General features: G+C 50.9%; 4 protein-coding genes across 4 annotated transcripts; 1 reads left to right on the forward strand and 3 right to left on the reverse strand.

Annotated features, from left to right (window-relative positions):
* Positions 1-1,355: 1,355 nt before the first annotated feature.
* N7539_008345 (Clr5 domain-containing protein) lies at positions 1,356-3,092 on the reverse strand (the record flags this gene model as incomplete). The annotated part of the gene is made up of 4 exons (XM_056937945.1): positions 1,356-1,966; positions 2,096-2,215; positions 2,284-2,522; positions 2,878-3,092. 4 exons carry the CDS (start codon positions 3,090-3,092, stop codon positions 1,356-1,358), a joined length of 1,185 nt encoding a protein of 394 aa, XP_056787037.1.
* Positions 3,093-17,611: 14,519 nt separating this feature from the next.
* N7539_008346 (beclin 1) lies at positions 17,612-19,275 on the reverse strand (the record flags this gene model as incomplete). The annotated part of the gene is made up of 2 exons (XM_056937946.1): positions 17,612-19,119; positions 19,188-19,275. The coding sequence occupies 2 exons, from the start codon at positions 19,273-19,275 to the stop codon at positions 17,612-17,614; spliced, it is 1,596 nt and encodes a 531-aa protein (XP_056787038.1).
* Positions 19,276-19,655: 380 nt separating this feature from the next.
* N7539_008347 (Myb-like DNA-binding domain protein) lies at positions 19,656-21,656 on the forward strand (the record flags this gene model as incomplete). The annotated part of the gene is made up of 1 exon (XM_056937947.1): positions 19,656-21,656. One exon carries the CDS (start codon positions 19,656-19,658, stop codon positions 21,654-21,656), a length of 2,001 nt encoding a protein of 666 aa, XP_056787039.1.
* Positions 21,657-23,119: 1,463 nt separating this feature from the next.
* Positions 23,120-24,667, reverse strand: N7539_008348 (putative cysteine synthase; the record flags this gene model as incomplete). The annotated part of the gene is made up of 5 exons (XM_056937948.1): positions 23,120-23,298; positions 23,365-24,035; positions 24,104-24,222; positions 24,278-24,337; positions 24,404-24,667. 5 exons carry the CDS (start codon positions 24,665-24,667, stop codon positions 23,120-23,122), a joined length of 1,293 nt encoding a protein of 430 aa, XP_056787040.1.
* Between the last annotated feature and the right edge of the window lie 190 nt (positions 24,668-24,857).

Here is a 24,857-nt window from a genome sequence, read left to right on the forward strand (position 1 = left end):
CGTATGAACGCAACGTAGAATCTACACCCTCGTCCATCTCTACGTCCAATACCCAAGTTCCGTAGGAACTCCGACCATCAAGTCCAGAAACCAGTGGACACACCAATAGACAAGACTCTGAGAAAAGTTTCCATCTCGCGGAACCCGCCCTGATATCTCACCCAGGCCTATCTTTCCAACTACGGAACGGACGTTCACTCTCCGGCCTGATGGGGCAACTGTCAACATGACATTGCTCGCGTAGATTTCGAGAGACACGCAGATCCCGGTCTATTGGGGACTGCGACGGGAATGAAAGGATATGCGGCGAGGACGATCGAGGCTGTACATCGATCGATCTGCGGTCTCTACAACATGTTAATTAGATGTCCCTCGTGTCTGGTGTTCGACTCCTCAAGTCGATGGAGAAGATATTCATGGGATCTAGAGCACATGCTATCTCGGAAATAGGTATGGACAAGCCCGTCTATTTAGTGAAACACCAGGATTGACCGAAAAACAAGTGCAGGGAATTAACCACCTACGACTCTAACAAAGGTGCAATAAGATGAAAAGCGACGAGTGAGAATGGTTGGATAAGAGCCGGGAACGAAAGGCTGGAGTGGAGGAGATTCTACCGGAACGCCATTGCTATGCGGATTTCTTCGTCGTCGGCCATCGCTTTTGACTTGTTTTGGTTTGGGGGTTCTTTGGATCTTGTGTTCAACTGATCAATCGTTCCTCGCTGGAAAAATGCTTGCGTGTACAAGGGAGGGGACGGAGTAGAGAAGCCTTAAAAACTTGGCAATGAGAATGGCAATGGCAACGTAGATCGAAGGGAAACAGAGTTTTAAGATGAAAGAGGAGGTTCCAATGCAGTAGTATCGGTGCAGAGGAAGAAGCCGGATTCATCACCGTAGAGTGCTGCTCCCGATACACGAACATATGATGAATGAGTAAGAAAAGTCACAATGAAGCAGATGGGCCACGCTAATAGTATGAGATATGGAAAACAGATGCCAGGATGAGACTCCTTCAAAGAATCGACAGATGATGAGTGCGCTGGGAACGTGGACATAGGAATCAAGCACGGGGGTGGAATGTATCGAGCAACGACAACCAAAGATATCTGTCGGAAAAAAATGGCTCGAACAGAGGTATTGAGTCAAATATAACCGGTACGAAGACGAAGAGGAAAAGTCGGTCGAGGGGGACAAAAACCGGCAGCGTCAAGCACTGATGATGAGATGATGACTGACAGGTCAATGGGTCGACATCTCCAGCCCCGAACCCGTCTTTTTTGGGCAACCACCCCCTTCCAGCCCGAAAAATACGTTCGATTTCAACACAGCAGGCCAGGAGCTCCGTAGCTTCTCTCATAGTCCCAGTCCTTCATGGTAGAGTTCCTGATTCGGGTCTTGGTCTCGGGCCCACTTGGCCATGGACTCGTTGAGAGTTGTCCCCAATTCACCCAGACGATTCTGAAACGCATCGAGATTGGCATAGGTCCCCGTCCGAGGTTGATGGTACATGTTCGATGTTCCGTTCATGTTCGTCGCGTGATGCGGTGCACTACCCGGCTGTGGAAGCATCGACGGTGGCTGGGCCTGGTGAGAGTGGGCATGGGGTTCATGACTTTGGCCATGGGTCATGGCAGGCTGCGACGGAAGCGCGTGAACGACAGAATGCGAAGGCGCTGCCTGCAATGATGGGTGGCCGGACTGAGAATGACCTGCTGGTGGTGGAGGAGGATGAGATGAATATGATGGATGAGAGGGATGAGAGGGATGAGGAGGGCGTGACTGATGAGGCTGGTGGGTCGGATATGGTGGGAGAGATAGTTGATGTATCGTGGGCTCCGGTGGGTGAAATGTCCTCCTAGCTTGAGCTTGAGTTTGAGCCTGGCTGGGGTGCATGTGCATGGGTGGGAACGTGTGGTGATCATCGTCCATGATGAGATCCGGGACAGTTTCAATGGAGCTGGGATCTATCAATACATGTTAGATGCGGTGGCCAAAGTTTGCTGTAACCGACGCTCAGGTTCAGGTGATGTGCAGCGAAAGCACGAGAAAAAAAAAAAGAGGTCGATGCTGATGGTAAAGGAACAAGAACGTACCGTAACTCAGTGGATACGCCGATGTCTCCCTCGTGGGAGACTGTACATCTGGTGGTGAGACGGGCGTTGGTGCCGTATCCTCCGGTTCCGGTGTATAGCAAGTCATATCCGATGGAGTTTCTGGTGATCATTGTCAGAACAAGGCTCTGGTCAACCGTTTCTGGTGCATCATAAGGGATTGGTCATACTAGGCTCGGGACTTTGCTCTTCAGGATTCCGATCTTTGTCATTATTCCAGGACCGTCCATAGCGACGGACAAAACGTGCGATTCGTTTGTCATCCACATCCTGACCATTGACGCGGAAGGCAGTCGCCTTCCCCCGAGCAGCACGTTTCTGCTGTTTCCGAATCATCAAATGCACCTCTTTAGCCTTGATGTTCTTGCGCACATGCCAGGCAGCCAGGCGATCTTTGTACTGTTTCTCCCTGTGTCAAACCACAACTATGTCAGTCTGGGTACGGAAACACAAGTCACGGCAGGAGGATGCATCGGGGTGGATCAGCACCGGCGGTGTCATCGACGAAGATGCCAGATGAGACCGGTATATGCAGATGACGGCGAGCTAAATCCACGACAAACCACACGGCCATCCAGCAAACAGAAATCCGCGGATGGCCGGCGGCAACTTGAAAAGATCATGCTACCTGAGGCTATCACAATCGCGACCCGCCGATGGGTACAAGACGGAATCCTTTTTCGATGAAATAGGGGAAGAAACGGGAGATCTCAACCGATCAGGTCACAAACAAGAAGCACGTAAGAAAAGAGGGGAGCATTTACGAGGCATAGAACCTGTATTCACGTTCCATAATTCGCTTGACATCGCGCAGTTTCAGCTGGTCATTGCGGTACAATTGCTCGATGATGTCGCGATACTTGTGCCAATCGTCGGATCGACGGGGCCGAAAAATGGAAGATGGTGCTTGACCCACGGGGCCCACGGGTGGAGATTGAGGCGACAGCGTCGCAGATGACGGCGGGGGATATGGTTCCATGGTGGAATGCGATGTTGAATGATTCTTTTCTGGGCGAGTGGCCGTCAATGCGAGCAGCTAGCGGAGAGGTGCCTTTTGATTGACAAATTCCAAGAGTGAAATGAGGTTGATGAGATATCTCCCCCGGGCCGATGTCAAAAATGGCGTGGATGAGTCGCAGAAATACTAGTGGCAGTGGCAGTGGTGGGGGTGGTGGTGGTGGTGGTTGAGGTATTGTTGTTGGTGTTGGTGTTGGCGATGATGATGATGATGATGCTTGCAATGGTGGTGACGGCGATTCCCTTATTTCTTCAGGGCTGCGAGTGACCTCAGTCGGAAGTGGTGGTAGTTGCAGTTCTAGAGAGAGCGTTGAAGGCTTGTCGAAAGGCAGAGAGACGCTCACGAGTCAGAAGCATCGGCCGACAGGACGGAGTTAGTTTGATTCAAACAGCAGAAAGTAGACGAGGCGTTTGTGGCGGTCCAATAATTCAAGGTACAATTGGTACCATGGAGGTGAGTACGAGGCGGCCGCGACGAGGATGAAGATGCACACGGCGACGCATGGAATTGTCGAACCGAACCAGATGTTGAGCAAACACACGGCAAATGTGTCGATGCGAGCCAGTATCGAGGGGAAGAGGGAAGAAAGAGTAAGAAAGAGTATGAAAGAGTATGAAAGAGAGAAGAGGTGGTGGTTGCTGCAAAGTCTCCCAGGTGCCAGAAGCGGAAGAGGAAGTAGATCAGGAGGGACTGGTGATCATGAAGTGGTCAAGACCGCAGATTGAGAAAAAGAAAATAAAAAAGGCGAAAAGGGACGAAAGAATAAGGGACTTGAAAAAAGATGACAGGAACAGACAAGGGGAATAATTGACAAGATGGACCCCAACGAAGAAGCACCAGGAAGAAATCGGTAATTCCGAGAGAAATAAAGAAGTACGAGATGGCAGAGAAGGTGGCCACAGAAGTAGTCGCAGTCGCAGTCGCAGTAGTAGCAGATTAGATCTGAGCGGGGAGCGCCGTGCAAAAGAGGCAATCGGAAGAATTGGTGCAGAAAGGATAAGCTCGCCGAGGCGATATGATTATAATCCAAATAATCACACCATCCACCGACCGAGACGATGATCCGAGGAAGCTCAGAATCTGCACTCCGGTCCAGTGAACTCCAGCCGTGAAATGCCACACTATCAGACACCCGTGCAGAGGAAGTCGAGTTCGCCCAGAAGAATGCGATCACCAGGCAACTTTGTACTGCGGGTGGATCAAGACTGCCGGACTCGACAGTTGGCGGAGCACGCTGGGGTATCAAGTCCACCTCGAGCAGGGGGCAGGGCCTATTCTCATAGGGCCAAGAGGAACAAGAGACAGCTCCACCGAGAGTGATGCGATCGAGCTGAACGGGAAAGAAGATTATGAACGGACAGGAAGTCACCGTAGACTGCCAGTCGCATCAACAGAGTCGTGGGAATTCTGGGGGAATCCAGATAGGGCGACAGAGAGAGAACAATACGAGGGAGAGGTAGAGAGCGAGAAAGAGCTGAGGATCGTTAATTCAGAAATGATGATAATCTAATCACCGAACCAATTCGTGGCCAGTGGAAAATACACCCCAAGGAGGAAAAAAAAAATGAAATGATCAAAATGCTATTAATATGCCACCATAAAATCAAATACCACTCAAAAAAAACTAACTCAATCTGGGGATCTTCCTAGCGGACAGGCGAGGCACCGTGCAGCCGATGATGGGCGAAACCCGAAAAGAGACAAGAGCGAAAAAGAATAAATAAAAAGAGATAAAAAAGAAATAAATGGAATGGAAATGACATGAAATGAGAACGAAAATGAGAATAAGAAGAGAACAAAAAAAAATTCCAAAAAAGAATAACGACCAACAAGATGAAGATCAAAAGTCAAAAGACGAGCAGATGCACATGGAAGTCCAAACCGTTGCTGTTGGCAGCTGCACCATCCGGAATCTGGATCCTGGCAAAAGCTGGAGACATCAACGATGTGGTCAACTTGAAGCTCTAGCATGGATCGGGACCACGAGCGCTCGTGGATTCAACCTCACATGATCGCGGAAACCCAGGCGTGAGCACGATTCTTGTCCTGTCTCATCTTTACAGTAACATGCGCTCCCTCAACCTGGAACTCAGTCGCTGATGATTGACCGGCTAATCCCCGTCCCAACAGCAGCATCACCCAAGAAATAATTACCCCGTACTATGGGGGATGTCTGTAGCCGCCGCAATGCAAAGAGAGCAAAAGCAACGGACCAACTCGAGCGAGATGCACCGGGGACCTCGAAAAGCCTCGAGGAAACGTCCGTGCAAAGAATCTCCGAAGAAACCGGGGGTTGATGGACGATGACCGTACGCAGCAAAGACACGAACGAGACTCTGAGCACGCTGGTCGACAAGCTGAAAGATTTGCTGCTCGACGCGATTGACGCGTTTCATACGTAAGGTCCATGGTCGCGAAGTACTGGACTTTTGATCTTTTGATCGAGTCTCTCTGTTTCATACCGTGCAGGTGGGCAAGCATTAGTACAAGACTGAATCAGTGGGTAAATGTCTGAATCCCCCAACTGCATGAGACTATTAGTAGGATTGTAGTACTGTATGAGTGTACGTTTGTACTTTGGACAGTACCTGGCGCATTGAGCCCCTTGGCAGGTTATTAATCAGTCCCTCGCACTGCAGTGGCATCGTCGTCAACAGAAGAAGAGAAGCAGAGGACTCTGTCTCTGCCCACAGACCTCCAAGGCCGCCGATTCCCCCTCACCCTCATCGTGACGGGCCTCCTCTCAGAACGCTCCGACAGCTCAGGAGTGGGCTTTGAGGAATCTCGAATCTCGCTGCCCCCGTCTTCGACCCTCTTTTTTCCCCATCGCCCCACTACTCTTTCCGGCGAGCTGCGGCAAGCGGACGCACGACCCCCTGCTTCCCCGACCAAATCAGGACCGTACCGCATGGAGCCCTGAGACCTTCCATCTGCTCGGTGATGCGATTTGGACGGGCTATGGAGAGGTGGAGGAGGGACTAAAGGTCGTTGTTAGTTACCTGAAGAGCAAGATTCGAACGGCTCTACCGAGAGGATCAAAAGGAGGCAGAGGAAGACACCTCTTGCGAACAGACCAACTCGTGATGATTGCAGATAGACCGGCATGACATGGAGAGAGCATCGACGGATGAGAATCACATCGGCAAGGGGTGGACAGGGCGGTGCAGAAGAAGGAAGATCTCCGTTTCGGGGATGGGGATGGGAGTGGAGAGAGGTCCGTGAACCCACCGCCCGTGGGTGAGTTGACTTACAGGGCCCGGATGAACCTGGGGGTTGAGGGTACCGCAGGTGCATGAGATGTAACCGTTGGCGATACGTGGTTAGGGACAGTATCTGAGGATAGAACAGGTATAGAGTGAAGAGTAACTATGTATATTGTATACATGATACTACTACTGTATCAGCAGTGTATCTAGGATCACTATCTACATCCGCAAAGCATGGCTTAGCATGCGGTTGATCAGGTCCATACTCCGTATCCCAACCGTGGGTGTCAAAATGACCAGTTTGCATGTGCCCCGAGACAGAGTACAGCAACACAGTACCTTGACCACCTGGCCGAATAGTCCATTTTCATATCCTGTAGCAAGGCCAAAGACCCAAAGAATCAATTGAATACAACGATTATTGTCTATCATCTAGTCATCCACCAGTTGCTTCTCCACTACTCCCGTTTTCTCTCTCTCTCTCTCTCTCTCTCTTTATCTCGCTCTATTCAGCACGGGGCAGATGGACAAGGTACCAAGAGAGGTGGAGCTCTGCGCCATGGCCATCCATTAGCACCTTAGCGGAAACTCTCTGGTGTTCGCCTCGAAAGCGATCTGCCCAAACAAAGTACAGGATATCGTGCAATTTGCTCCCGCTTGACAGTTGGAGACACGCCATTTCTGGAGTCTCGACGCAGCCCCGGTCATTTGTACCGTATCTTTACAGTGTCAGATTAACAAGAAGGACGATCGAGTGATAATGTACGGAATACTGATCACCATGAATGACTCGTGTATCAGTTAGTGTCCAACTGTTCGGGCATCGGTGTACTCAATTGAACACGATTGAATGAGAGACCGCAGCAGATGTACATTCAATTCTCGCGCAAAAACGTCATCTAGTCCTCATGTCATCACCGGGTCGTGTCGCCTGACGGACGAGACCATGGTTCCTCTGCTTGCGACTAAATCCCCAGTGACATCCCTTTAAATAGGATCCTACAATGCGCAGCATCGCCATCCTGTCTTCACGTGAAACTCGAAATAAGGTATGATCTCGGCATGAGAACAATGTCTCGTTCGGCCGATATGGCGTTGCAAGCTTGATCGCACTCTCAACCCCATTCATGTATTTACTCACAAGAGAATAAAGTTCCACCAATTTAAATCTGAGGTCTAAGCTGTTTGCCATTGACACTAACATCTCTAGTGCCCGAAATCCGGACTAGTAATGTCCGCAGTCCAAGCCAAGGGTAAAACTTCCGTTCGAATAGCTCGAGAGGTCCACTGCTAAGGTTGACCTGGGCAATCCATTCCCTCCTCGCTAGGGACGTGTGTAGCACGACTGTCACTTCCGGCGATGAATCCATGCACCTATCACAATAAATGTATATGTAGAAATCAACAGAGGACGAATGGCAAGACATATCTATGACGGTTGATCATCGATCTCGTCTGATGGCCGATCCGATGGCAAATACCATAATCACGAGAGGGCGCTACGACCGTACACTCGGGATCACTTGAACACTCGTCTCTTAAATTCAATTGCAATAATATTCGAACCAGGCTGGTCTTTTTCCACCTGGCAATCAAAGAAAGTGGATAGTAGGTACTAGGTAGTAACGAATTACAATAATCAATTAGAGTGTTCAGCCGAAGATGCACCGAAGCTATGCAGATTTCACAGGATATCGGAATCGCTGGAAAAGAAAACTTGAAAGTGGTCTCTCAAATTTCTCACGCCACTGGACCTCCACACTAGATCGGGAACGAGGGAAAAGGCCGTGTGAAGGGGGGCCGAATTGGGCCTGCGCTACAGGTATGGACATCACGGACCTTCACAGGCAGCTATTCTTGGAGTGTGAATGGACGGGCGAGGGACCCGTGGAGTGGTGGATTCGGCGTAGGTATAGCATGTAGCCACGTACTGTACATTACTACATTGGAATCTTCCAAGCCTACGAGGCAGTGGCTGAGGCAGAGACCCAGCGAAAAGGTAGATGGACATTCGTAAGTTAGTTCCACTACTGAGACCGACTCCCCAGACTTCAAGGCGGGAGAATTGAGGCAAGTACCAAGTAGTATGAGACTATGAGTAGGTAACTAGGTATGAATGTAGTGTAATAGGGTGTCAGCATCGCAAGTGAATTACTGACGGCTAGACTTTGTTGAGGAATGCATCCAGTAGGTAATCAGGTACCCCGGTACAGTATGCAAGCAAAGAGTGATATGGTGATTCGAGGTGCAGGGTACATACACTGCACGAGTGCACGCTGCGCACTCGCCACCAAGTCCCCGACTTTTCGTTTCTTTACTCTGTACCACTGGTGACTGGACAGTGGAGAGAGTGCCAGAGATCATTCGCACGATTTTCAGCGGCGCGACCAGCGGCCAGTGACCCAGGAGAATACTGGGAAATTGGAATAGGCCGCAATCCGACCTCCGCCGCGCATGGACCAGGTACGGGGCTGGACCGAACCGAATGGACCCAAGATCCACCCCTCTTGAGCGAACAAAGACTGGAGCCAAGCAGCTGGACTGGAGAGGGAGTACTCTGTAGGGATTCTAGGGAAGAAGGATCCTCCGATGGGGATGACAAAAGGAGTGGAACCGCTGGGATCTATACTGATTTGGGACTCGTGTCCGTTCATTAGCTTCGACTAGACCACGTCTGGACGGCCAATGTACGGTACTGAGTCATGAGTATCAGTAGTTTCAGTACAGGACTCTGGGACCTTTTCATGAAGACCGGTACTGGAGTCATGAATATGCTATTGTGGGAGTCAGCCGCTCTCTGCATGACTGGCCAGTAGTCGGTCAACTCGACAGCGCCTAGGATGGGAGTTCATGTCTTTGAATTAACCAAAGGCGCATATGGAACACTGAAAAATGAAAGTGATTTGAACTTACTACTGAGGTGCATAGCAGGAAATAACTATCCACTATCGAGTATCGTGAAGGTACCTGGATGACGACTTTCAGACTCCAGTAGGGCCTCCAGCGGCCTCGAGTGCTCCACCCACACGGGAGCAAAGAATGACAGGACGGTTCGGGAATAGGAGAAGTGGCTTGAGGCGGAACACCATTGACACAGAAGGTATGAACCGAAAAAGAAAACATGAGATCCAAGGATGGACCAGTGCACGTCAAATTGAGGAAAAACAGAAAAGAAAAAAAAAACAACCAGAGCTGAAAGGCAGCGTGGGATCTGAGACCATCGTACACATGCAGTAGTCTGAACTTTTGACGTACTTTGTAGCGGGGACTACCCTTGTTACTGGCCATTCAATGACCATTGCGCAAGATCTAGTCCTGCACTGACTGTGACTTTGGTCTGCTGTATGCATTGATCCTACTGTGCTGCTGTATTAATTACAGATCCCCGTCTAACCGGAACTATTCCATCTGTACCGGGGAGTGCACTGGCCTCAACAAGATTATGGAATGCATACTCCGCTGCCTTTTTTTTTCCTCTCCCTTTTCTTCTCTTTTTCAATAATTAATTAATAATTTTCTCTCCAGGACACCCCCTATCGAGATCAAAAACTCTCCTGTGCGGTCATTGGTCTCTTGTGTTCCAGTTAATTCCCCTTTCGCGTGCCCTCGCGGTCTCCCTACCTCTCTCTCTCTCTCGGTTCCCACTTGCCACGGGGACAGAATGAATCACTGACCAGTTGCCCCTCTCGGGCCTTGATTTGTTCATTCTGACTAACCTAGACGCGCCCTTTCACAGAACACGAATCAGTCAGTATTTCCACACTCTAGTCGGACTATGTAGGTGGTAGAATGACAGTAGTGTGACAGCCGACGGCTCGAAGTGGGTTCCACCCTGCTCTTGCCCTTGACGATCATCATTCCTCTGCCGGTGTTGCCTACCTCTTTCTCTCTACGAGCGCGAAGGCTGTGCCGTTCTGATGTAGGATGCTATATGGAAGGCATACCACTATTACCAATCCTGAAGATCAGGGAGTGAGCAGAATTGATTGCGTACACTTAGAAGAACAAGTAAGGATGAAGGCAAAGGCCAGAAGAAAGCAGGGGACAAAACAGGACAAGACGGTGCATTCGTGGCTCAAGGATTCGACCCGCCCGAGTCTTTGGGGGCATCAAGTAGGTTTGCTCTGAGCTCGGGAATCCAGGCGTCGTCTAGGAGAGTACTAAGTAGTTACTAACTATAGGTATGGATATGCCTGGGCGTAGCAGTATGTACAGGCGAGAGTGATACAACAACCTAGGTGACTATACTATATTTAAGGACTTTCAGTCTCTAGCATCGATCGCGGTCTGCATATCAGAAGCTGCCCTCACCCCTGAAGTACAATCCAGGGTTCTCTGTTGATCTTTTGCACCAAAATCACATGAACTACCCGACACGTGAGCGAGTCTCTTCGCCACTCCGCGAGCCCAAAAGATCTACAATGTTCATCTGATCTACAGCATTTGACCATGAGAAAGTTAATTTGACAGTGGACGAGCAGTCTCCAAGTCAATGGATGGTCTATACATATGCGTGTGATTAGCTTGAACTCGGGTCAGAGTTCCCATGGCCATGTGGAGACTCCACGCTGGGTCAGAGGTAGCACGAGACCCGATTGTGGCGAAAGTAGGCCGTCATCCATCAAAAACGATCAAATTATGTACTTGATTGGTGATGAGGGTCGGGGGCTTTGTGGCTATAGTAGTAGTCTGGTTATGTAGAGAATCACGAAGACTTGGTCTTGTCGAGAGGATGTTTGAGGGGAAGTGCTGGACGATGGTTGTCGTTGTTTACTTATCGGTCCAGGCGATATGTTGCCTCTTCAGAGCTGGAGTCGCGGTGACGTTGTGGTCAAGGGGGAGATTCTACCTAAGCTATGGACTGTAGTGAGTGGCAGAATCACATGCCATGTCAATACCAGGCTTTCCGACCAACAGTATCGTGGTAGTACTGTGCAAACTGCAAAGTGTACATGACAGAGCGCCAGAGCCACACACTGTCCAAGTATACACTACAATGTACCTATATACGGTAGAGTGCTACCCCTACCAATTTGAACTTTTCTCTCTCCCATCATACCCCGTCGTCCGACCGATCAACGTATCCCAAATCTAGTTGAATCCTTTCCACGACCCCCTTCCGAGGTTAGGTTAGATCACTTACTCTAACTCAAACATCCTACCCCATTGGGTGTGCCTCTCCACTGGACCCAGACGGAATCCTCGCGCGGCACACGCTTGACTCGTACTTTGATAGACCGAACTAGACCTGACCAGATTAGACCAGACCAGGGACATCCTTGGCTCCTGAAGCGTGCTAAGGAATCGGGAGCGGGCCGAAACCTCCCTGACAGCTCTTTGTTTCTTAGTTCGTGAAACTACCAAGGGTGATTTTTTTTGGCTCTTTTTTTTTTCCTGGCTTCCTTGTCTTTCTTCAAATGCTGCATTCTCTGCGCAAGTGTTTGTTGCTCATTCCGGCCGAGGATGGTCCGCAAAGTGCACGTAAAATACTGGTATCCATGTCCTTTGCCATCCCGACACTCCGGATTCTACTAGTTTAGTCTCGGCGCCTCTACTGTAGTCAGCTCTGTCTGGAGTCTGAGCTTGGTCCATCAGCACGGTATATTTTTCGTTCATAGTCCTACACTTCACTCTGTAGGTACGTTTAGAAGCCAAGCGGTCAAGGAGATCCCAGGATTCCAATAAATGAAAGAGGCCGGAAATGGCCGGCCGCAGACTCGGGGTGGATCATGGATGAGAAACTCCTGAAACGCGTTAGGATGATCATCCATTTTGACGTTAATAATAGTCTCGAATCTTGTTGAGGTTTGGTCGGAGAAGTGACTGTACCATCGGGATGACCAGAATACTTACAGTAGCTCTGACAACAAGAAGAAAGATAGGACTGATCGACCTCCAAATCTGGCATTGTCCGTATAGAGCGGATGGGGTTGGTTCCCCTATAGTCTCCGCGATATGTAATGCGAAGGAGCCCGAGTCAGACTCCGCACATGGCATTCCTCGCATTCCTCCAGCCTGTCGACCTTGTGTTTGACATCTTTTCGCCTCACTTTCTTAAATCAGGCTTATATGGGCTATGAGGTTGACTGCAGGGCTATGGAGCATCGTTCATTGAATTGCTATTATTAAGCCAGTGAAGTCCGGATCAGGTATATAGCAGCCGGGATGCTAGATCTCGAATGAAGGAGTATTTGACACGTATATATTAGAAAAGACAGGTCTACTGTAAGTTGTCAGTGGGTGCTCACTGAGTCGCTGCTCACTGTTCACTGCCCGATCAGCCATAGACCATCCAGTTACTGATTCCGGACTCTACGGCGCATTGGAGCATCTCTGGTGCACACGAAGACCATCACACACTGCTCCCCTTACTCAAAAGAGCGTGGAGACGCAGCTTTAACCGGAACAAAGTGCATTCCCTGATCCACATCCCTCGTGCTGTTTAAAAGGGGGGAAGTATAGAAAGGGGATCATTCAAGACGTACGTCCATGTAGAGAAAACTGTTGGTAACAGTAGCAGTGGCAGGTGCAGGTGCAGGTGCAGGGTTGCAGGGTTGTGTAGACTATAGAGTACTGCAGAGTGTAGACTATAGGGTTGTGACGCCGGACGCGCCAGACGCAAGGGTGAGACAATAAAGCCGTTGTGAAAAGACGTGATGCTTGGCCGTTGAATCGTGAGACCTGGACCATCCTCCCGCCGGATGGAGAGTGGGAACCTGAATCAAACATGGAGCTCATCTCATCCCCAGCATGCGCGTGGAACCATATGAAGAGAGAGGGGCGCCACGGGACGGGATTGGATCGTGCATGACTGGAATGGAATGGAATGTTTGGATCATGATCATCTTTGTTTATCTTTCTTTCTCCCGGTCGGGAACACGGGGATCAGGAGTCCTGAAAGGGACAATTAGAGGTTTGTACTATCAGTATCCATGTTTGAACTGCGCGTGAAGCGTTTATGCTCGAGCATGTTCCCATAGTTTTGGGGGCGCTGCACGGTATCGGAAGCAGAATATACATGATGGAGTATGACTATGGACAATAAAGCCTTTCTTTGTTGTTTCTTTTTCAATGCCATTGTTTAATAGCAGATAATACTTACATAGTAAATGCGAGCGCTCAACCTCACCCGGGGACTCGGGCTTTCTCATCGATAATGATTGCATGGAAAAGCGAAAAGCTAAGTAGATCACGCACCGGCACACACCAATTAAGCATTCAATTCATTTTGTCTTTCAACGGCTCCCGATTCCCCATATGACTAGGACGATAGTGTAAATCCTCAAGCTCAGACTCCCAAACTCAATATTCCAAATTCCATCAGGGGAAAAAAAGCGAATCAAGGCTACATCTAAATATACCAATTTCAAGATCAACATGCAAGGTTGCAGCGGACAAAACCGGACAGCGGTTGAGGTAAATGCAGAGCATATCAACAATGTACTAGCAATGCAGCGCAAAATATATGCTGTCAGGCTGTCAGCTGTGTAGATATGAGAGACAGTAATTGTTTATCTTGATCAACTTAATTGAGTCCATGACTGCTCGAACAGTGGAACCACCGTGATACCATGTTCCAATGCAATACAACAAATACATAATGACCTACCATATGTCTCTGGACGAGTCTTCGGCCCCTCATTCACTTCATCGCCTCCGCAGGGACCGAACCTGTCAGTAATAGCGGGCTGCATGCTGCCATGCACCCGGACTAAAATGGATAACGCCAGGGTGGAGCCTCTGAATAAAAGACCCCCAAATGTCCAGCCTATTTTGCGTCTCTTGCGTCTCCGGTTCCTATTAACTCAGCTCACAAGCGAGGCACCATACATCTTCTAATACCTACGGCCTAAGCGGCAGGTACTAGGTAATAGAAGCTCAGCTAAGGCACCCTGAGCTAACTTGGAAACAATCGGGTTCTCCTCCGAGCTTGAGTAGTGTAGTGCTAGATGCTGTTCGCTAGGTAAGGTACATACTCGCCTCATTCTTACGCTGATTCACCCTCTTTACAAGGTCGCCTCGAAGGGATCGTGCATTCCGTCGAGCGCTTTGATCTCTTCCCTTATTTCGAGCCCCGACGATGCAGACGCTGGCAGGCTCGTCCCACAATACTGAGTATGAACGTTCGTGCCAGTAGTGTCAAGGTTCTTCCCCACTTTAGTCCTCTGAGTGACGGGGCAAGACTGATCAACGGGCGTTGATAACCCAACGTTCCGTCCTCGCGCGCCGGACGGGCAACGGCTTGTCAAGCTGGATCTAGACTCGGGCCTCTTCTCGTGTTTTACGTAGTGATGTGTTGTGTTCTCGGCTTTCTGACCGTACTTGTCTTCTCCTGCACCGCCTTCTCTCCGTTCATGATCAATGAATTTGTACTAGATGCTCCGGAAGCTCGACAGAGCAGCTCGCGACGTTCTCCATCTAGCTGTGCATGCCTTGAATCTCTCCTCATTGGACTGGAAAAGGTTCGAGGCTGTGACTCACGTTACGCTGTAACGAGTGCAACTATGCGCCATTTCAACCAGACTGTCGGGTGCGATGGAGGGAGAAAGGAATATGGCCCTTCCTCCAAAGTGTGCCGAAGCCGGGTCGTACTTCGTTTGAATTCATCAGTGTACATCTGTGAATTTGCAAAGGAACCGCGCTCTTCTCCACTGTGCTCATATGAAAGATCCGCCGGGATCTCAGTAATATGGGCGATTTGAGGCGAGGCGAGGCTTAGGCACATCATTTGTATCCCAATAAGCCAGGCTCATCCATGACACCGTTCATGCCTGCCCCAAAATACTATCGATCTCTTGTTCATATACCAGATCTGCTAGGTTGAAAATATCAAGACTTTGATCCAGAGTATCCTCCACATGAGTATCTTCAAGTGTTGGACGTCCCCGGTCGTATCCATGAACGACACGAAAGTGGGCACAGGTAGGTACGACCCGGTCGAAGGTCCCCAAGAACGGTAACATAATCAGGCAGGGTACTCCTGATCGTCAATCCGTCCAGTATCCCGCCAGCCAAACGGAATACTCTATGAAGAAGTAGAGTTCAGCAACTCACAAGAACAGCGAGGGTTCGCGGCGTAAGAAGGAGAAAGGGATCTAGCCTTTCCCGCACGACGTTCAACTTCTCTGACTTGCCCGGTAGACGCATGCGGCGGTCTTTCCAGCAAAAGAACGACGGACCTCGGCCTTGATCCTGTCGGCCGTTTGGCTGGAAGTATGAGATGTCATTCGGCAAAAATGGATGTCAACTGTGCTCACTGGGTCGTATGGACCGGGGCCCGGGACCGGTCCCGGGCCCCGGCCATGCAACGACCAGACGTTAGGTCCATGATGTGGCGCGGTCAGCAGTTCGAGCTGAAAAGCCTATGTTGACGAGGAGCCAGAGCGCCCCTACAGGCGCGATGACTCGATGCGATCGGGGAGGAAGACCCCTGTCGCCGGGGAGTCACAGGTTGAAACAACGAGAAGGAGGGAAAGTCGACCAGATGGAGTTCAAGGAGACGGACTCAGGAGGAGGCGACTTGGTGGAGGACACTATCGAGTATCGACCGGGGCCTTGTCCAGCTCTCTCTAGTCTCCACGGTATCCATGCCCCCAGAAAGAAAGGTCAAGGCGCTGGCCGTCAGATAGAGTCGCCGGCGAGAGAAAGAAAAGAGAACACCGAAAAAAGTACTGGGCATCAGCCGGACCAGCCCTGTACCTCTGCCCCATGTCAGCCCCCTCCGCCTCCTGATGCTTGGGCCTCGTACTTGACCACTGGCCTGTGCTGCGCGTCCAGAGCGCAGCGTCTGCCAATCGAATGTCAGAGAGAGATCTTGTAGGGGCTCTGGTGCAAATGGCCCATGGCAACTCACAGGAGAGCGCCGAGCACGCGGGCGGGACTGTTGGGCTCTTGGTCCGAGAATGTCCACTCCAATACACCCCATACCGGGTGCTAACGGCGTCTTCTGCGCAGCACACCGTCACACACCCATTGGGGCAATCCTGAGACGGAATTTCAGGGCTCACCGAAAGGTGTCGATTGTAGGCGTTCGCTGCTCCATTTGTGGGGCCGCGCCAGCGGACCTCCCGAGGGTGGCTTGACTTTTGTTGGTCCTTTGGTCGGTTGCTAGGAGGGTCTTGAAGTTTGGGCTCCAGCAGTATGAGATGATCCTATCCCCAACTCATCGCGCTACAGGGACTTTGGTGGAGTGTACGAGGCTTTGGGCCGCTAGACGGGACAGGGACCGGGGGCAAGATTGACCCAGTTCTCTCACCTGTTCGACACCAAAGGTGGAGTCAAGCGGGCGGACAACAAAGAACAGGACGAGAACACCGTGATAATTCAGAGGAAACAATTCAAGTGACGACTAGGAGTGGTACACGGACGGAGGCAGTTATGCACCGGAGTAGAAGAGGAATTTGGGAGTTGTGTTCTAAGAAAAAGAAAAAGCACCACTTGACGCCAGACAAAAGTCGATCTACATCGCGCCCATCATTTTACGGAACTAAAATCCTGCAGGCGCCGACTGAACCGCGCGGAAAAATTCTCCGCCAGGAAAGCTATAGGCTCCCGGATCGTCGTTCATTCGGCTCGGATCGGATGCAGGTACTAGGATGTAGGACACAGACTGGATCACAGACAAGGGTGCAACGACGAGGATGAATCGTGGCTGAGTGTAACAACGTCGCTGCAGCAGGAGAAAGAGATGTGGATTTACGGGTCCCACTCGCAGGGACCGTCTGAAAAAGTCCAGGCAGGATAGTCAGGCTGGATGGAAATGAAAAGTTGACCTTGCGTGTTCTCGTTGTTCACGGCCACGAGTTCGGCATAGACTGTACGTGGCTGGTAGATGACACGAGTCAGCCCCGGAGACGAAGGAGCGTAAACCAGGATAATTTGCGCCTGGATCGACAGACAGCAAAGGTCCGACAGGGAAAGTCAAGGAAATGCATCCACCTCATGTCTGTATGTATTGAGGCAGTGGTCGGTCTTCCCAGTAGTGACTCCACCATCATTATCATCACCAACATAAAAAAAAAAACGGACGATCAGAGTCTCGCCGGGATTGTCTGCCCGAATGATGACTGTGGTGTGCTGTATGTGCCCAGAACACTATGCAATTTTTTTTCCAAATTTGAAGACGAGACGGATGGACCTCAGCCATCGTGGGCACGGTCGACAGATGAAAGAGCGCGAGAAGCTAGGCATGATATTGAGTTCCTCACTCGCGTCAATTCACTTCACGGTTCTCTTCGACCGAGCGAGGCAGTCATCAGCCATTCAACTTTTCTTTCAGCCAGATGGCTTGGAAGGGCTCGAGGCTTGCTGTCGACCCTGGTCGGCAGCGGCGACGGCCGCAGCTGCAACAGCCGCCGAGTTAGTTGAGCCTGCACTTGCTACATTACTTGCGTGGGCGAGCAAGAATTTGCAGCAGGTCAGAGTATATTTGCAAGCTCGGGTCCACGTCTCGTCATTCTGATTGAATCCAAGCTTGATACTCGCATCCCCAATTCGATCCTTCTTGATTTCATAGGGCAACTTCAAGCCTGGCCCTGTAGTCCCGTTGCTCTGTCCGCGACGATGAGCCGCGACAGGGGCGGGCGTCGTTGCAACAAACTGACCAAGCTGGCGTAAACACTCCAGGAAGGCAACCATTCCGTTGTCAAAACGGCGATGTAACCAGGGTAGATTCAGCGGCAGGTCGCCAGATGAAAACAAGTCCAATGGGGTGATTTTGGGGTTGCCGCGCTCGTTGGAAGCTGTTCCGGATGGCTGTGTGGGAAGCTCTACCTTGTCGATGCGAGAGGTGGAGCCGAGGGGACGCAGACGATATCCCTGGAACTGAAAGCCAAGCCTCTCTGCAATAGTGGCCAGAAGCAGACAAGTCTGACCCCATGCAGCGTTGATCTCAGGCCATTCAACAGAGGGATTCGCTAACCGACCAAGTCGCAGCCCATTGATAGTGCCAAAGTACCCGTCATGGCCGATGCAGAATGCATCATTGTAAACGTTGGTACGCTGCAGTCGCTCCAGCTGCTGCGAGTCGTGGTCGTATCGCATATTCAGTGCATCGCGCTCGGTTTGAAACTCTCCTAGTGTCAAGGCAAAGCTGTTGCGGGCGCGCCAGAAGGCTTCTTCATCCGCGTCCAATTGCTGTGATTCTTCTTCCAAGCTTCCAATCTCCTCGTCCAATTTCGCCTTTTCTCTTTCCAACGACTGGAGCTCTGCAAGTAGACGTTGCTCAGCGTTGAGGCTTTCTTGCAACGACTGCTCCGCCGCCTCCAGATCTTCCGTAGACGGGATCTCTGAATTCAGTGTCCTGAGAAATGAAATGTACGCATCTCGTTCTTTTGTCGAGCCGGCCAGACGTTTTTGTAATGCTTCAACAAGTATGTCTGTGCATTCCACACAGATGGGATGATCGATGTCGGAACGCGAGGAAATGATCTCGAACAAGCGGCTCGTTTTGTCAACCTGGTCGGCAAATGTTCCGTCCTGTTTCTGAACATCGTGCCTCGGTGCATTCTTGCCTTTGGTCCGTAGCGATAAACTCTCCTCCGTGGGTGGAGGTACAAATTGGGATTCCGTCAGCATCACGAACGACATGTTTCCGCTCTCAGCGCGTGGTAGTGAAGGTGGATGTGGTTGAGTGCCCGATCGTGGAGCAGGCACCGATCTTTTGTAAACCGGAGCTGTAGCATGTTGAGCTGCTCGTTCATAAGTCGCGCGACGATCTGAAGAAAGAGCTGGGCGAGCAGGGGAGATTGTATTCTGTCCGGGAGCTGTCTTTCCTGTAGAGTCTGGACCAACAGCTTAGCTGGCCGAATCACATGCACGAGTTCGTGGGTCAAGACAGGCGGAAGCTTACTGACGAGCAGCTCAAAAGCAGCTGGATTAAGTGACTCCAAGGATCCATCCAGCTTCAGCGGCGTCCGACACTTCTGACAATACATCATGTTGAAAGCCACTGCGCTTGGGGGCTCCGTTTGCGGAGAGAAACGCGGTGTGGGGAAGAAGATTGACGGTTGAGGGGATGAGGGCGGCGCTGGGTGGGCACGTCATGCCGATTGTTTTTCCACATTTTTTGAGCTTCTGCATTGCGGCCGTCGCGAACTTGAATCACCTCCTTGAGTCCCCCGCCGCATCGATGCCGTGCTACGAGTTGTTCTCCTGCGATATGATTTTTTGAGATTTACACAACAAGAGTGCGAATCCGGGCTATTGCGCGATGTTGTATCTCTCTTCACGATTCCCATGTCCATGATCGCGCGGCTCAAGGACAATCTTGATAACTGGCCTTGAACGAATTCTATCTACACCATTGAAATCACGCGACATGGCAGAAGACACGGTCATACATAATCATGGTCACCCGGGTGACCACCGAGAGCGACCACGAAAGCGACAGCGAGTGTCTTCAATCCCAAAATCACCACAAACTAGTGAAATTCCACAGCAGTGGGATTTACAAGCTGCCCGCGCCCAGAATGACTTGCGTCTCAAGTCAATCTTTGAGGGAATCTTTGAGAAATACGGCAATGACTTTTCGGACGTGGGCGACGAGATTGATCTGGAAACTGGCGAGATTGTCGTTAACAGAGGCCACTTGAAGAGCATGCTCGAGGAGACCGACGTTGGAAAGAGGCTAGACCCCTGGGCAGAAGACCCATTCGGTTCCGACGACGATGATAGTGTTCGTGACGAAGAGCCTTCTTCATTGGGACATCATAAAGATGAGGTCCCTGAAGCCGAATCGCTCGATGTTTGCCCGGTCGGGGACACGACCAGTTCACTACGCAACTCGGTGAAGCCACTCTCGAACCGGGGCCATGAACGAATAGCCTCCAGCCCCCCAAGACCGGGAGACAAAGCTTCAACAGACTGGCAGTCACCGGGGCCACTGGCTGACCTGGTTGATCCTCTTTGGCAGGCCCCTGAGCTGCCACCGCTGTTCGCAACTCCTAGTGCGAACAGGCAGCCCGTTGCTGCATCGCCTCAGCTTCCGACGATTCTCCGTGAGCCCTCTCCACCGGGCTCCGGGTCGCTTTGGACCGTTCCGCGAAGACGCCTCCCACGATCTGAACAGAAGCCTCGAAGCACGGCAGCTTCCTCACCAAGCAAAAGCCGGCCCTATGCGAAACGCAAGTATCAGTCTAGCCCGGCGACGCGGGACTGGTCCTTTGCGGAAGTCAGCGCAGGCGATGAATCGGACGATCCACTACAGGAACAATGGCCATCGTCGCCATTGCCTAATCCATCTCAGACCACAACAGCCGGCAGACAAGAGACTCGGAGCTCTGCCTCTACCACCCGAATTAGGAAGGCAGCCCTTACAGGCCCCGATGGAAGTCGACCGGTCGATTCCCGCCGCCAATCGTCATCACGAGCCAATCAGTCCGTGCAAAAGACATCGGCCACGGATCGTGACTATCACGATCGCGACCAGCACCACTCGGAATCAATGCCACCATCACGCAACACTCCAGCTGTGGATATTGGTTTCTCAAAACACAATTTAATCTCATCTGCATCTCCTAGTCCTGCGGGTGCTGCACAGGGGTGGCCAAGCTCATCGCCAATCAAAGCCAGCGTCAAATTTACGCCCGATGAGGCCAAACTGATCGTTCGCATGCGCTATGTGCAAGAACAGACTTGGCAAGACATAGCAGCAGCGTTACCGGGCCATACATTATCAGAAATTTATCAGTGGAATCAGATTCATTGGAGCGATCGTCGCCCATTTTCTGATGAGTCTCCATGGTCCTGGTCTTTGGCTGAAGCGGATACTTTGAACACACTAGCACGAGAAAGTGGGCTTTCATGGGGAGCTATCATGATTGAGCTGCCCAATCGCTCTCAGTCCGATATTGAATCTGAGTTGTTCCGGCGTTGGGTTGGTGATGAAATTTGGCTCTCCAAACAAGAAAGTGGCGAAAGCACGGTCCCATTCCAACTCTCTTCCTCAGTATCTGTGCGCTATGAAACAGAGAGCAAGACGGTGAGGATTGAAATAGGTGATAGTGATGACGAGGAGTCACAAAGTCCATCGATTGTGAGCGAGAGAGGCTTGTCCGACCGTGACATTCCCACGACACCTAGAGTAAAAGCATCGTCTCGGCCTTCTTCGCCCTCTCTGGTGGAAAGTCACCGGCGCCAGTTTGAAGATTTTTTGGATAAGGATGACGACGTCGTGAATGACATTGATGACGTGATGCTACTCAGCGGTGCATCTTCTCCGTCCAAGTTATCCTCCATATTTTTGGACAGTCCTGCGCCAACTCGAAGTCTTTCACGATCCCCTCGGAAATCACCAACCAAGTTCCGCGGTTTTTTATGAGAAGTACCAAGTGAGCAGCGCTCGCTGGTCAGTAACTCGTATATCGCTTTCAAGGGCCTTTGAATTCGACGCCACATGTGACCCCCCTGGATGCGCCAGAAACGGCCGCTTTTTACACCCGTAGCTTCCACCAGGAAGCCGCTACTCGATAGCTCCATCAACCACCCATCTTGGCCGTCAATCACTGTATCATCCATCTGCAAATCAAAAGGGTCAATGTCACAGCGATACATATGTTGCCATCACCGGCTCTCATCCACCATCAAGGCACAAACGCACATAAGCGATGACCTCTTGCTGGAGGCTGTATTGTCGCTTCCCATATACTATAGTGGCAGCAATCCTACTAGCCACCCTAGGACAAAAGTGGTCTTAGGACTGGAGATTTGCCTCGTCAGCGGCCACAACAACCTTTTGAATCCTATACATGGTGAACACCGAGCCAGTAATACAGCCAGATTTACACCAGTATCGTAGCCAGCATCGTAGCCAGATCCGCAGCTATGCCAGCTAGTATCGCAGCCAGCGGAGATAAAAGAGCCTGATAATCAGCTCCGTAAGATCGACTCTAGCCGATTACGGACTAGCGTTACTGTTGGAAAGTCCACGCTAGGCGGCCGTAAATCATACAACATTGGGTCACTTCACCGCGATGGCAGAACGCCTCCCTCTAAGAGGAAAAAAGTAAACTAGGGGATAGGCCCCCCGCTAAGCGTATATCCCAAAGAAGTTCCCCTAAACTATTGTTGTTGTGTCTCTGACGAGACACCATTATTGTTGGTTGTTGGTACCTTTAGCGTCGAGCATCCCTCTGGCTTGGAGAATAACGTTGACCGAGAAACTGAACCCACCAATCTTCGTGTAACTCGCCAGCATTCATCCGCACAAGAACTCAGCGCGATCTTGCAGTGGTACCAGGGAATCGTGCTGAATGAAGGTCGTTTCGGGGAAGACCCCAGTCGATTTGGCTGCGCAGTCATCTAGACTCGTAAGCCTTTCTTCGCACATCATGTAATCATCTCCTCGCTCCATACGCAAAAGAAAATGCCATCTTGCTGAATTGAGTAAATAGTTCAACAACTTCGGGTTCTCTTTCTATCTCTCCAGTGTACGATAGCCTTTGTAAGCGTCATCCACAGGCCTCGCCGTGATTTTGATACAGACCCACTTCTGGAGTCTGAGGAAGTCAAGAAATCTGACGGCTTCTACTTATAGTTGGACGGTTGATCTTTTCAGATAGCGGGCTTCGTAGACAGTAATCCCGCTTATATTTGCAAGGCGCACCTGGAAGTATGAAGACATGCAGTCGTCTTCCTGTGTTTGGCATCACATAGCCCGGTCCTAACGCTCCACTTGGCAGATTACAAATTTGAGATGGTGGAATTATCACTTCGTGAGGGAACGACATCCCTTTTTCGTAAGTCCTACCGTATATCGTACATGGTGATTCTCTCTGGATAGGCTTATTGGAAGTCCTCGTCACGCGCTGCAAGGACCTCCTCCAATTTCGTGTCGATCGCCCCTCCAACGTCCCCGGCCTTAGCCCAGAAACGTGATAAATGCCTCGATCCTGAATCAGATAGCATGGTCACAATCCGGTGACCCGGTCCCAGCTTCTGTGCCGTCTTGACCGCGGCGAAACCTGTGATGGTCATATGTTAGCAAGTTCGAATCCGCTGAGACGACTGAAGACGACCGGCACACGTACAGTTCACAGCACTACTACTTCCGATGAAAATTCCATCCTTCTCCACCAACCACCGTGCCATAGCGAGGGCTTGAGCATCCGTCACACGCACCGCATCGTCCACAAGCTCCTTGCCAGCTTCAAAGTTCGCTGTAACACGATTGATTCCGATGCCTTCGACAATCGTATCAACTTGGGGTCGTCGTCGAGTTCCTTCCCGTTCTTTTGTGTCGAACATCACACCGTATCTCACACGATTGTACAGGCCGCTACCTTGTGGATCTGCCAGCACAACGGTCATGTTGGGCAGTAACGGCTTCAGATACCGTGCGACGCCTGAGATAGTGCCACCAGTCCCTGCGCCAGCAACGAAGGCGTCAATTTTCCCATTACACTGGGCGTAGATTTCAGGGCCGGTGCCTGAATGATGAGCGCGCCAATTGGCTTCATTCTCAAATTGATCGGCGAAGAACCCGCGGCCCCGGACTTCGATCTCACGAGTCTCGAGGCCACCATCCTGCTCCGAGGTGACTGAGACTGATGCTGATTCCGTGTGTGCCTGTGCCAGTGCCCGTGCGCGGTTCACAAAGTTTTCTTTCTCGACAATAGGCGCAGGTGGCACACGGTCGACGATTGCACCGAGCTTCAAAAGCAGATTGGACTTTTCGATTGCCTGGTCCGAGGGCATGCAGCTATTCGCCAGGGTGAGAATTGAAGCCTGGGAGAGTATCGCTTGTGATGAGGGGGTGGGTATGCATACATATGAGCTAGATAGCCCTTGGCTCGAGCGAGACTTGCAAGAGATATCCCCGTTGATCCCGATGTGCCTTCGTATATGGTATCCCCGGAGTAAGGAGTCAGGATACCCTTCTCTTCGGCCTGTGATGTGTCAGTTCCTTAAGCTTGTTGATAGACATGCGAATCATGAACTTACAATTTCGATCATACTCAGTGCCACACGGTCTTTAGAACTCTGTCCAGCACCGTTCAAGAACTAGCCAACAAACGTTAAGATTAGAATACCCACTCGGGTGTTCGATGGAAGGCGAGAAGTCCTTACTTCGGCCTTGCCCAAAATCTCACATCCTGTCGCATCAGATAATGATTTAATGCGGAAGAGATGAGTATTCCCTATGCAGCCTTGGATACCTTCGACGATCGCAGGAGGTCCTGTTCGTGCAACAACCGCCTCTGTTGGATGCTCATTTGCTGCCGTGGAATCTTTGGCATGGTCATGCGATGACAGTAATTCTTTGCAGATCAATGCCACAGAGACACCTGCCACGAAGGCCGAGCAAACATATAAAGTTGTGTGGTCTGGCATTTTAATGCGCAGGAAATTGACCTTTTGCCCTCGTGAAGAAAGACTTTGTTGAACTTATCGCTCTTGGTGGCGATCGATCATTAAGAGAGAGCGCTCGAAGCGCGGAGCTCGTCTGACGTCCGTCTGAAAGACGCAATCCACGAAGATGGAATTTGAGAGGAACAGAAAAATACCTCTATACTGTACGGAA

This window comes from Penicillium diatomitis, assembly GCF_028827545.1.
Source record: "Penicillium diatomitis strain IBT 30728 chromosome Unknown utg000012l_segment0_segment0, whole genome shotgun sequence".
Classification (NCBI taxonomy): domain Eukaryota; kingdom Fungi; phylum Ascomycota; class Eurotiomycetes; order Eurotiales; family Aspergillaceae; genus Penicillium; species Penicillium diatomitis.